At 40.6% G+C, this 13,526-nt stretch overlaps 1 protein-coding gene across 2 annotated transcripts; it reads left to right on the top strand.

The window, feature by feature from the left end:
* Nucleotides 1-1,282: 1,282 nt before the first annotated feature.
* Nucleotides 1,283-12,498, top strand: LOC131985663 (uncharacterized). Of its 2 annotated transcripts, XM_059350841.1 has the most exons (9): nt 1,283-1,429; nt 4,193-4,295; nt 4,541-4,654; nt 4,802-4,858; nt 5,699-5,836; nt 8,503-8,550; nt 8,642-8,755; nt 10,148-10,255; nt 10,783-12,498. In XM_059350841.1, exons 2-9 carry the CDS (start codon nt 4,200-4,202, stop codon nt 10,888-10,890), a joined length of 783 nt encoding a protein of 260 aa, XP_059206824.1. In that variant the 5' UTR covers nt 1,283-1,429; nt 4,193-4,199; the 3' UTR covers nt 10,891-12,498. The 2 variants fall into 2 exon arrangements, with proteins under 2 accessions (XP_059206824.1, XP_059206826.1); XM_059350843.1 differs by lacking the exon at nt 8,503-8,550 and having other exon boundaries at nt 1,284-1,429.
* Nucleotides 12,499-13,526: the final 1,028 nt, after the last annotated feature.

Here is a 13,526-nt window from a genome sequence, read left to right as displayed (position 1 = left end):
AATCAAAAGAATGCACTTTTGATTGCCATTTTAATGCATGCTGTGCAGCCTGAAAGGTAATAACACATCAGTGTCATCAGGCCCTGATGACAATGGGTCAGGCATACAGGGCAAAAGTGTTCAAGTCCCCAAATCCCACATTTACACTTGTGTGTAAAAAAAAAAAAAAAAAAGGATGGGTTAAATGCAGAGTTTGAATGTTCCAGTGATTTATAAATGTTAAACAGGCCAGGCCAGTGTGTTTCCCTCTCTCTTATTAAAGCCTGCTGAAGTACATTTGTGAATCTGTGATATTAATGTGGTCCCTTGGATGAGATTGGTCTCAGTTCCTGAGCCATTGGACATCTCCATCCCACTGCCTGGTGAGCTAAGGATCCTGATTGGAGCAGCACCTGGTCCAGCTGCTTTGACTTAGGGCTGGGCAATATGGAACAAAAGTCATATCCCGATATATTTAGGCTGAATATCGATATACGATATATATCCCGATATTTTTATCACAAAGTGAGAGCAAATGTTCAGCCAAATATGACATGTCACAAGTAGTTTTATTGAAACTGTTTATTTAAGTGAACATAAATACTGCATAACAACAATATTTTTATTTCATAGGCTATTTTTATTTAATTTTTTTTTTTTATTTAAATGTGCACTTTATGGATTAAAAAAATATACTCTTGTTGTTATACAGCATTTATATTTTATTAAAATTAACGGTTTTAATAAAACTACTTGTGACATGTCGTATTTGACTTCGACTGAACATTTGCTCTCACTTTGCCATCAACATATCGCGATATATATCGAATATCGATATTCAGCCTAAATATATATTGGGATATGACTTTTGGTCCATATCGCCCAGCCCTAGTGAGGGGTGGAGGGTTGGGGATGGGCGGAGGGTGTTTGCTTGTTTCTATGATTTATTAATATTATTATTATTATTATTATTATTACTATTATTATTTTCACATTTTTTACGTGAAGCACTTTGTGTTACATTTCTCTTGTATGAAAAGTGCTATACAAATAAAGTTTGATTGATTGGTTGGTTGGTTGGTTGATTGATTGATTGATTGATTGATTGATTGATTGATTGATTGATTGATTGATTGATTGATTGATTGATTGATTGGTCCGACAGCTGAGTCTCTAAACTTCATTTTCGTTTGTTGTTGTTGTTGTTTGTTGTTGTTTTTTTCATGAAGGTAGCCTCCAGTCTACGTAACAGGAGCAGGCAGTGCTGAATCAGACAGCCAGTGTGCAGAAGCAGCCTCAGCATCAGTGTGCTGCAGTGGAAGTGAGCTCCTGAACACACCCTGCTGCTGCCTGCAGAACTACCGCAGCACACCGACAGCACCGCCGGCTCCACACCTCCACCTCCTCCACCACCTCCACCTTCAGCGACAGGACGAGGGACACCGCTGAGGTAAGACCATCTGCATTATGTCTCCGCTAGAAACAGGACAAGTGATGTGGGACAGGATGAAGTGTCGTGCGAGCGAAACATCAGCCTTTATGCAGCATCACATAGTTTGAAAGACCAACGATTTTTAGGAGATCGGGCCAAAAATAGTGCATGAATGATAAATAATTAAATAAGCAGGAGTCCTGCACGGAACGGCCCGGCCTGTGTTGGAGCGGCTGCTGGAGCTGTGCCAGATCCCACTGCGGTCCCATCAGCGCCTCGGTCTGCTCTTCTCTGTGTCCTTCGTTCAAAACATAGTGCAGTCTATCATAAGGTCTGGAATGTTCTCCAATATTAATAAATAATACTGCAGTCTGCTCACAAGTAGCACAAGTCTTCAGTTTTGCTTGGTCATGCTTGTTATTGTTGAAATTGAAAGTCTTTGCTCAGCATCTTTACCTCAGTTCAATGCAGATGAATAGTCACAGAGAATAATGTGGAGGCATCCATGTGACAGCCATGACAGACTCACAGATATCACACTAATTATAGATACTTTCACACATCTTCAATGATGTAACAAAATGTAGTGCTTTGAAGGACACCAGCACGTTCCTGAGGATAACACAGGCCAGTCCCAGTAACGCATCCGGGAAAGGCATCAAAATGGTGATCTGGTGCAATACTATTTCCTTCAACAGAAGAACAAAACAAATCAGTTGACCAGGATGTTATGGACTGCTGAGGAGTCCAATGACAACTTTCCTCTATTGTTTGTCGAGTGAAATTTGTGTCATTTTACAATTTTGATTTAATCTTTATTTATTCATTTAGATTCTAAATGTATTTTCCAGGACAGACTGGAGAACAAGAAATGTTAAGGAAAACAGAAACAGGAATCTTAAGTGCCATAGTCTAATGTTTTGGTCCACTTCTTCAGGATCAACTGAAAATAAGGCACAGATACTAGTGATTATAGGCTTCACCCTCATACATGATGATGAATTGATAAGCATGTTCCACCAGGGGGAGAAGTAATAATCAGCAGGCATTCGGTAAACTGGAAGTGGAAGGATTCTGTCTCTTGCAATGTACAGAAGTATACTCATTTAATGTATATTTGATTGGTACCATATATTCAAAAAGGTTAAAAAATATACACAAATAGATTCTTATAGATATTTATTCATTTATTATCCTTAACGGCTTATCTGCACTGGGGTCGCGGGTGGCCCCAGGTGACATGGAACAGACAGAAGATGTAGTGTGTTTGACCAAAGAGACCGAGCTGAAAGATATGGGTGAAGCAGTTCAACAATATATAGGGGAGCCTGACCATGCAATGCTCTATATGTGAGAGTAAGAATTTTAAACTGAATCCTGTAGACAACAGGGAGCCAGGGAAGAGATTTCAGGACAGGGGTGATGTGGGAGCGTTTGTTTGAACCACTGAGTAATCTTGTGGCGGCATTCTGAATCATTCATCAATTAACTGAAGGTGGTCAAGAGCGGACATACTTAGTGAGGAGAAATGTGAGTTACAGAAATCAATACGAGATGAGATAAATGCATGTATGAGCATCTGAAGTTCAGCTTTTAAAACAGATTTTTTTTTTTTATTTTAAAATGGAAAAAGCAAGATCTGGTCAACTGTTTTATATGTTTGTCAAACAATGTAGACTGATCTAAAAACACCCCTAAGTTACGGAGGTTAGAGCGGACAGCAGAAGAAAGAGGCCCAAGGGATTGAACCAATGTGGAGGTGACTGTGTTTTGAGCAACAACCAAAACCTCAGTTTTATTGTCATTCAGCTGTAGGAAATTTTCTGCCAACCAGTTCCTAATAGCCCTTACACAGTCGAGAAGCCTCGACAACTTAAAAGTATCATTAGGTTTAAAAGAGAAGTGGAGCTGGATGTCATCCGCGTATAAATGGTATGCAATATTATGTCTTTTTATGATCTGACCCTGGGGCAGTAGGTATAAGGGGAATAGCAGGGGCCCTATTACTGAGCCCTGCGGGACGCCATATGACAGAGGAGAAGAATCTGACACAAAGTCCCCAATAGAGACGTTGAAGCTTCTGTCAGTGAGATAAGATGTAAACCAGTCCAACGCTATGCCTGATATGCACACATAGTTCTGCAATCTCTTAAGGAGGATATGATGATCTACTTTGTCAAATGCAGAGCTGAGATCAAGTAGAACCAACACTGAGCAGTCACCTAGATCAGAGGACATTAAAATGTCATTTGAAATTCTCAGGAGAGCCATTTCAGTGGAGTGTTGTTTCCGAACACCTGATTGAAATTTATCATAAATATTGTGCCTTTCCAAAATGGCAGTAAATTGATTAGCCACAACTTTTTCTAAAAAAATTTATAACATTTTGGATACATGTCTAAAATTGATGGGCAGTGTATTATCCAGGTTGGGTTTCTTTAAAATGGGCTGGATGGTAGCATGCTTAAAATAGGAAGGGACACGACCTGTCGACAAGGAGGAATTTGCAAAAAACTCGCCAGGCAAACAAATCTCATTGGACTCAATAGGCGCCATCTTTGGTTACTGTATCCAATTCTTATCACACATCCACAGCCTCAGACAACAACATATAGATAAACATGGCCAGTCTCTGAGGTAAACTATATTGCCAACATGTGCATATCTTACAGTATATTCGTCATCATTCGTTCCCAACCATTAACCCTCTCTTCATTCTTTAGCTATACTTTTTTATTTTTGACTGAGTTCTTTTCTACTTTCTGTTCATTTCTCCATCAGCAGTAAGATGTCTCTTAATGACAAGGACCCGATGCCTGCAGTGGGGACACTCTCCCCGGGCCAACTGCAGTCCCACCTGAAGATGGAACCCAAGACTCTGGGGGTGAGCAGGAGCATTCAGAAATTGTAATCCAAACCACATAGAATAATTCTAAAGTCATGTGTTACAGGAGTCCAACACACAAAAAAGCAGAGACCAAAAGTATTGGCCTGGTTTTGGATTCTTATAAAAAGACCTATTCAACTGCATTTTTCCAAAAAGAAGTCTCTTAATTTCTGAGGATATTTGAATATGTCTGAAGGACGAAACATGCTGAACATGTCTTTCTGCTCTTTAACCCCTCTCAGGCAATCCAGATTGTTATTGGGGCTTTGATTCTCTGTCTGAGTGCCTCTGTGCTACAGATCCATGAGGTCCACTTTACAGGAGATGTGGCCCTCTTCCTGATTGTTGTCATACAGGTCAGTTAGAGGCCACTGAATGATCATATTGTCATGCTTTGTTATTTTGTTCAGCACTTTGACTTTAAGCTTTAGACCTGAATACACCACATTAAAGTTTAACTCACCTCCACCTGTGTCAAAATAAGTTGTATTTTAACCCACCAGGTGACCTTGTCTGGTTCAGTGTTGGTCCACAGTGGAAGGAGACCTACTCTGTTTTGGGTGAGTACATAGAAGATCGTTTTCTAAAGCAGTGCACTTTGTGGCCCTTCCGCAACTGCCCTCAGTTGCTGGAAACTGATGTGGTCCTAGTGGACGATGTATATATTGGCTCCATGGGGTTCCTGTGGACATTGTTTCGGAAAGAGGGCTTAAGTTCACATCACAGATCTGGAAGGAGTTTTGTCGGGGACTCAGTCCAACGGCCAGATGGAATGGTCTGAGCAGTCCCACAATCAAAAGTTGAATAATAATAGAAATATGACAAGATGGTCATTATGGTTATTGTCGCGCACTCAGTTCCTCCGATCAGTAATAAGCTAGAATGAAGACACTAAATATGTTAAAACTAGCAAGGACATTTGCCAACTAAGACAATTCTACCACTGGTTTTACGAGAGAAAACATTTTGACTAAAATTGACTGTTGTTTTATTAAAACTAGAATGTGACCAAAACTAATGAGAAATTTTGTTTAAAGACTAACACAGAAAAAATATCTGCCCAACTTAACACTGATTCAAGGCAAGCCTGAGACAGCCGTAACTATCAGCTTAACATATCTTTAATGTGCAGTAGGACTCCTGTACTTAAACTGGAAGATGGTTCCACAAGAGAGGAGCTTGATAGCTATTTATGTTACTTATTTCATGTATGAAACATAAACTGATATGTTGATCACTTCTGTTATTTTGCACAACCCACTTTGTTTGTATGAGAATAAGACTCATTCCCTGTCTGTGTGTGCCTCCTTCAGTGGCTGTTACTTGATCATCTTTTCATCCATACCCCATATCAATTTTTCAAGCTTATTATACATGAGCACTTCTGTTATCATTTGCAGGTAAAATGTGTCCTGGTGCTGCACCTCATCAGTGCTGCATTTGCAACTGCTGCCCTGGGTCTCATGTCCAAACACCTGCCCTACCGCCAGGACTCTTACCACTGTGAACACTGCCGCAGACTGGAGCTACATGCTGTGGTATTGTCTTTGAAACCTACACACAAGCAAGCACTATAACAAACCTTTTCCTGCTGTGAAAATGTAGTTAACTCATGTTATAGTCTGATTTGCACAAACATGCACAGCATGATGAACTTGGGTTATTATTGTAATTGAGATGAACTAGCTTGTGAACAGTCTGCTTAAGTTTGCTCTCTGCATTGTTCATTTGTGGAAGATGTGTCTTTCCTGGTGCAAGACTGAAACAATGTTTGCAGGCAGGGATTATCCAGACTAGCAAATCACTAACAAGTGGAGTAATTGGCTCTATAAGTTGATAGTTTCTACATATTTTTTCATAGCCTGTTTCTGGGTTTTTTTGTCATTTGAAGTGATACAGTATGTCTTGACTTCAAAAGCACACTTTAATGTGTCAATCTGATTTATTATTATTGTTTTAAAGGTGAAGGCCCAGATTTTGTCATAGTATCCAATACTGCCCACAACCCCCCATATTATGACAGAAACAAATGCACGTGTCAGTCCTAATTTAGAGTTTGTAAGGGATTATGGTCATTCTGTCTCTTGGTATTTCACAAAGCATTTGAAGTAGTTTAGAAAAAGTTAGGGATCCCTGACTGGCCGTTTGTTTGGCGGACGTGCCAATGAGTTGGACAAAATGCCATCCAGAACTGGTAAGAGAACTGTGTGCCTGTCAGAAACAATGTCTCCGGGAAAACCCTTAAGCCGGAAGAAAATGAAGTAGTGAATTGCTTTGGAGAATCAGTCAACAACAATAAGGATACAGGTGTTACCTTTAGAAATAGGCAGTCCAGTGAAAATGTTCATGGCAGTATGAGGTCTAAGAAGGTCCACTGAGGGTTGGTTGCTGTTCTTGTTCCAGATACACTTATTGCAGGCAGCTACAAAACCCTTTAGCTCCCTCTTTATGGAACAAGAGGGACCAACTAAGCAGTTGGGAAAATGGAACACATAGAGAGGTCAGGGCCCTGAATGGAGCGGCAGAAGAACTTGCAAACAGACCAACGGTAAAGTTGGCAAGTCCCAAGGCTGTCTTCCACTCATTTCTGATCCTCATCCCTGATCCTCACTAAGTGCTTAGTGAAGACTTGTGCCTCGTATAGCTTGTCAAAGGCTGTAGACATGAGTGGCAAGGGCTATTGGTTCTTGACATTAACATTGGTAATCAATACCATGGCCTTAGGGACTTGTCCTTCTTCTCAACAAAAAAAAACAGCACCAGCAAGGGAGTATCATGGGTGGATAATACCAGCAGCCAGTGACTATGAAATGTAATTCTTTCTTCCCCAGTCTCCATGGGCGAGAAGGAGCCAAGGCATCCCTTCATGGGCATGGCTCCTCGCAGTGGGTCTATAGCACGGCCATAAGGCCTGTGAGGTGACTGGATGTGACTTACTAAAAACAGCCCTCAAGTCTAGGTATTCGGAAGGGACAGAGGTAAAATCAAGGAACTCCTCTGGTACTGGAAAGAGAAAGAAAGTAGCTGAGTTGAGGCGCTGAGAGTGGCAGAACTGGTTCCAACTCAAAAAAGTGTTATTTGTCCAATCAATATGAGGGTTGTGGGCAGACAGCCAGGGGTGACCAAGGATGAAGGGGACATAAGGATCATCCATTACGTGAAGGGATATGTTCTCCAGATGATTACCAGAAATGCACGTCAGAACTGACTCAGTAACCTGGGTGTTGGCAGGGGTTGGCAGGGGTTGATCCAGGAGAAGTAAGAAAAATCATTGACAAGAGATATTGACAACATAACAGACAAGGGACAACGTTTAGCAGAGGGATTATCTTGGGCTGTGTCTACCAGAAGGTAGTAGGAATAGAGTTGTCTTGGTCCCTGTGATGAGCCTCAGTACTTCTGGACAACTCCATCAACTCATTGAGAGTGGCAGTATTCTCCCATCCACTTGATGCCATAACAGTACGTAAATCACCGGCATCTTCATACGCAGAGTTGCCCTATCTTATCATCTTTGCCAGAGACGGCACAGTCAAAAACTTTCTTTGAGACAAACTGAGTCTGTTCTGGAGAAACCTTAGACAAAAAACAATGACAGGTTCCTGGCTCATCATCATATGGCTGAAGTGTCTGGATTCCCTGGCAGGAATTGGGGGGAAGCGATCAGGTCCAGCAGGGGCTGAAGAAGCCTCCAATCTTAACTGCTGCAATTGGTAGTTAGGGCATGGACAGAATCAGAGAAGGGTGAGAGGTCTTGATTCATCAGTTGTAGGCCTTGTTGGTGGGCTCCAAACATAGCTCCCCTAAACTACAAACACAGAAGTCCCTAAATGAGCTTTTTGTTGTTGCCCTATGTTAGGTGGCAAGGTGCAACTTGTAAGATTCTGCCAGATTTTGAGTTTAAAAAGATGTCTATGTTTTGTGTTGCAGAGATAACTGCTGAAATAAGCATGCAAATCAGCTAGCCCCAGCCCACCCGGTCTTGTGATACCACTTGTGCCTCAAGAAGCAATAGTGAGTCACTGTAGCATCCAGTCTGCCCATAGAGAGGATGAAGAAGTCCTTTTGCTGTAGAAGAGGCAGGCTATGTAGCATCCACAAAGCCATCACTAATACTTTAATAGAATCACATGCATTTATAGTTGACACTACATGTTGTGAAAAAGAAGACTCCTTGTGTCTTTTTCTTTACTGTCCACTGCAGCAACATTGTTTCAGGAAATGCACCGGGCTGATCGAGCAAAAGTGTAAAGTAAGTGATTGACTACTGTTACAACTAATACTTTGGTTAGATTATACATATGTCCCATGTTCTCACCTTGCTCTTGAATCTCCCTGGCTAGCTGTTGATTGATGGGATCCTGGGGACGCTGGTACTCTTCCTGGTGCTGGAGCTGTTGATATGCATCACTGCCATGCTGTTTGGACTCAGTGTCCTAGCTAATGGTGGAACCCAGGTGAGCTATGAAAAAGTACCCAAATAATGCAAGGCAAAGTAACATTAGATAGTGGTAAAGATGGAGGTTCAGAAGTTGTTTAGGGGACCGAGTTCATGTAAAGTGACTAGACAGGTGGTAATAAGCAGTGATTTGAGGGGTGATGCCATAACCCATTTGTTTCAGAAAGAGTGGTTCTAGGGACAGTTCACCAGGGTCTGTCTCCCTTGTTAAAATGAACTAATCCTCTAGTGGTTAGGTGGCATGGAGGGTGAGTAGTTGGTAAGAATCACATATTCTGTTAAATGAAGGGCTATCACTGAAATGCACTGATCACTTATCATGATATTGTACAATAACTTCAATAAATGTTATAAGAGGTGATGATTAAATGAGGAAGAGGAATAAGGCAGATTTTAGGCTTATAGGAAGCTAAATGAGATAAGAGTAAATACACGAAATCCTTGATCTGCTGTATGCTAATGTAAAAGAAGCTTACAGAGCTACTGCCTTGCCCCCAATTGGAAGGTCGGATCACAACTTAGTTCTTCTGGAGACTTGTTGTTTGGAGCCAGCCTCCAACTAAACTCAGAGTCAGGAAATGGACACCAGAGGCTACTGAGGCTCTAAAGGACTGCTTTGAGTGTACAGACTGGAATGTGTAACAGAGGAGAACAGTTTGGACATTGACAGGTTGCCTGCTTTACTGATTACATCAACTTCTGTAGAGACACAGTCATACCTACAAGGACTGTACACTGCTTCCACAATAACAAACCTTGGATTACAAGTGGTTTAAAGAAATCCTCAATTGGAAAAAGGCAGCTTTTAGAGATGGCGACAAAGCACGGCTCAAACAAGTACAATATAAGTTGAAGAAGAGACTAAAGATGGCAAAGATGGAACACAAGAAGAAACTGGAGATAAATCTACAGAACAGCAACATCCATGAAATGTGGAGAGGAATCAGCACCGTCTCTGGTTACAACAACAAGAAAAGACAGCCAGTGATGGGTGATGTAGAAAGAGCTGATGAACTCAACCAGTCCTTCAACAGATTCAATACAGCGGCCTCACCTAATCCCAGTGTTGTTGCTTCTCCTCCTCCTCCTCCTCCTCCTCCTCCTCCTCCACCTCTACTTCACCTCCTTTTCAACGTGTGCACATCCCCAAAGCAGCATCTTCTGCTGTCTTTTTCAATCTGTTATATTTACTACTATTATGACTATTAGCGATACTCTAAATACTTATATCATTACTGATACTATGACTGTTACTGCTGTTGTTATTTTTATTCTATTAACCACCACTACGACTACTATCAGTTGTTCCACGCATGATTACAGTATAATTGCTGCCATTGTTTATCTCTGTCTCTCTGTTTCTCACACCATCCCCTCTATCTTCCTGCAGGCTTCCAGCCAGAGGCCTGTCTATCCACAGTCACGCCCCCCACCTGTTCCAGCTGTTCAGGCTGTTCAGGCTGTTCAGGCAGCTCCAGCTGCAGCCGAGCCATCTCAGGTAAACACAGTCTTTGTAATGGCCCTATTTTCATGCAGGCGCAGAGTGCAGGGTACTGTCCTTTCATGCCCTTTGCCACATTTCTGTCTACAAAAAAACTCACAGACCAAGCCCCTGCACACTCGCATAGTTTCATCAGACTCTGCATTGTGCTCTGCATAAAAATAGAGCATTTGGGTGTGTTAATCATTTTTTGGTCCAGATTAAAGCAGCAAATGGAACATTGGTCCGTTAAAATTGTTAAAAATTAAACAAATGAAGAGTTGTAAATATTAGGTCTTGTTGATGGGCAGACAACTAATTTCTACCCAACAAACATGGGGGTTAGGGGTGTCGCCATATACGAGACATTGACAATAACAATAACCATAAAATTATTTTATATATATATATATGCATTATGTCAATAATTTAAATATGATAGTATCATGTAAATAATTCAACACCTCTTGAATCATGTCAGTTTCTTTCTCACTCTATTTTCTGTAAGTCATGTCCACATGTTTCTGCTCTCTGTGTGTTAACAGGTGGCTGTTGTTGTGACTGAACCAGATTCAGATCAGGTGGAAGACCTCTCCACCCCACCCACTGAACCCCAGGTGGAGCCCATAGAATCTGTGACTTCAGAGCCCTGAACTCAACATACGCTGCTTCCTGTGGTGTCATGTCATGTCAGTGAGAGCCTAATTATGGATATGAATGGGGAAAAACTTTGGCTGTCAGCCTCGTGGTGGTCATTGGAAATCAGTTGTCATCAATTTGTCGTTCAGTTTGATGACTCATGTATCAAAGTGAAACAAGTCTACTAATTGTAGCAGTCCAAGAAAACAAACATAATGAGAATTGGTTAAAAAAAAATTGACAATCAGAGCTTGTCATCTTTTCATCTCTGGCATGATATGAACACAGAAGCAGTATTAGTACTGCTGGACTTATAGTACGGTATGTTGTGATTATGATATTGATGATTGATGATGTAATGTTTATTCTTCGAATACTAAAATCACTACAATATGTATAGAGTAGAAAGAAAGAAGTATAAAGAAGTACAAATATAAGAGAAGGTACCAGATTCTCAGTTTTGGTAATGAGGGGAAAGCGTAGATCTTGGTCACCTTTAAGAGTATATTGAGTATTTATTCACTTCACCAACAGTCTGTGCACACTTTGTATTCATTGCAGTGAAGGCAGATTCGTTTGTGCTATCTTGCCTTTCAAAGATGTCAAACCTCTCTTGCCTAAAACATATTTGATTGTGTAATAAGATTTTCTGGTTATTGGTTATAAAACAAATCTTTTATTGAGTTTATGCTGTTTAAAACTGATTTTAATGCCATTCCAGTATTCATTGATGAAAGCAGACAATCTACTGTATATTGTCTATTCATTGGTATTGTTATAAGACCTGTTATCTTGATTAAAACTTAAAGGAGCACTTTAGTGATCGAGTACTATCATAAAGTTGGGGGACACAAACAAGGCAGCAGAGGGCGTAATATGCTAACTTTTAGTCCCTAGAATGAGTCAAGCTCCGAAAACAATGTATCCTACACTTCCCATGATGCTAATAAACCTTCCCACCCTGGTAAATAGCCACTCTCCCAAACTCCAATAACCCTGTTTGTGATTTATTGCACACTCTGTGGAAACAGCTTTGGGGACAATAAAACCTCCAGAAGTCCATCTTGCCAAATTCTCGATTACATTACATGACAGTGATTGATTTAAAATCCACTGTTCACATACATAAATGACAGTCTGGTAACAACTGAGACAACAAAGCCACTTGTGAGGCCATTTAGACAGGAAGCTTCTATAATGGAGTCAAACCACTTACATGAATCAAATTGTCTCTTCCCTCGGGTTGAATCACAGGATTTACCAGAAATATGCTGAAACTCAAAGGCACACCAGCAGGCCTGTGTCCTCTGTTCCATAATGGAGGTTTGTGAGAACTCTAAATGTCTTGTGAAAATGCACTTGTAACAACAGTCCTTGTAGGTGCTCCTTGTTCCAAGCAAGCTAGACTAAGTTGAGACTCAAAACATGAATATTTCTAAAATAGAGGCTGTCCCTGTTCAGATACATGTCAGACATTGTTTTCCTGCACTGACCTGTTAGAATTGTTAGGATCCTTTGTGGAAATCACAGGATGGCATGATAAACTGTAAATTAATGTATGTATTTTAATCACAGTAAAAAAAAAAAGAAGTTACTGCTACAGCAATAAAAGAATCAGATCAGTCATGTCCAGCTAATTATTTCATAGTTTCATTTTTATTGTGACATGTTTTGAAGAGATTGATAAATATAGCTTTGTGAAGATTTGCAAGAAATTTTTACATTTAAATGACATTCAATAGCCATCTACAGTACAGGCCAAAAGTTTGGACACACCTTCTCATTCAATGTTTTTCCTTTATTTTCATGACTATTGACATTGTAAATTCATCAAAACTATTAATGAACACATGTGGAATTATGTACTTAACAAAAAAGTGTGAAATAACTGAAAACATGTCTTATATTCTAGTAAGCAAAGGGTGGTTACTTTGAGGAATCTAAAATACAAGACATGTTTTCAGTTATTTCACACTTTTTTTGTTCCATATGTGTTCATTCATAGTTTTGATGCCTTCAGTGAGAATCTACAATGTAAATAGTCATGAAAATAAAGAAAAACGCATTGAATGAGATGGGTGTGTCCAAACTTTTGGCCTGTACTGTATGTGCAGACCTTACATCAGAAAGCGTTTTTGAGTAAAAGACGTCTCATACCCATCTACGTGTTGCCTGGGTATACCCATACTGCATGGTGTCCATGGCCGATTCTTAGCCCTGCCTTTGGTATCCAATCACAGAACGGGGAGGGACGGCAAGACAATGACGCGTACTATTGGACAAACGGAAGCTTGTAGTTTTCTTACAGATCCAACATGGCTGCAGCAGACGTGAAGCTCTCTTTGGATCTAGCTGTAGACGGTGTTCTAGATAGTTTAGAGCCAAAGTTTATTTTAAAAGAAGAACAAAGTTTGGCTGAACACTCCTTTATCACCACCAAAAAGGATGTTTTAGCCTTGCTTCCAACAGGATTTGGCAAAAGCCTAATCTACCAACTAGCCCCATTAGTGGCTAAGCTAATGGGGTTTAGCGAGACCCTGGTCATTGTGGTCGTCTCGCCGTATAATTGATCGATTGGCTAAGAGCTACGTACAGACTCTTATGATAGACATTCGTAGCACCCAATAAACGGCTCTGGATGATCGTAAAC

The sequence above is a fragment of the Centropristis striata genome, chromosome 14, assembly GCF_030273125.1.
Source record: "Centropristis striata isolate RG_2023a ecotype Rhode Island chromosome 14, C.striata_1.0, whole genome shotgun sequence".
Classification (NCBI taxonomy): domain Eukaryota; kingdom Metazoa; phylum Chordata; class Actinopteri; order Perciformes; family Serranidae; genus Centropristis; species Centropristis striata.
This window is presented reverse-complemented; position numbering and strand designations above follow the sequence as displayed.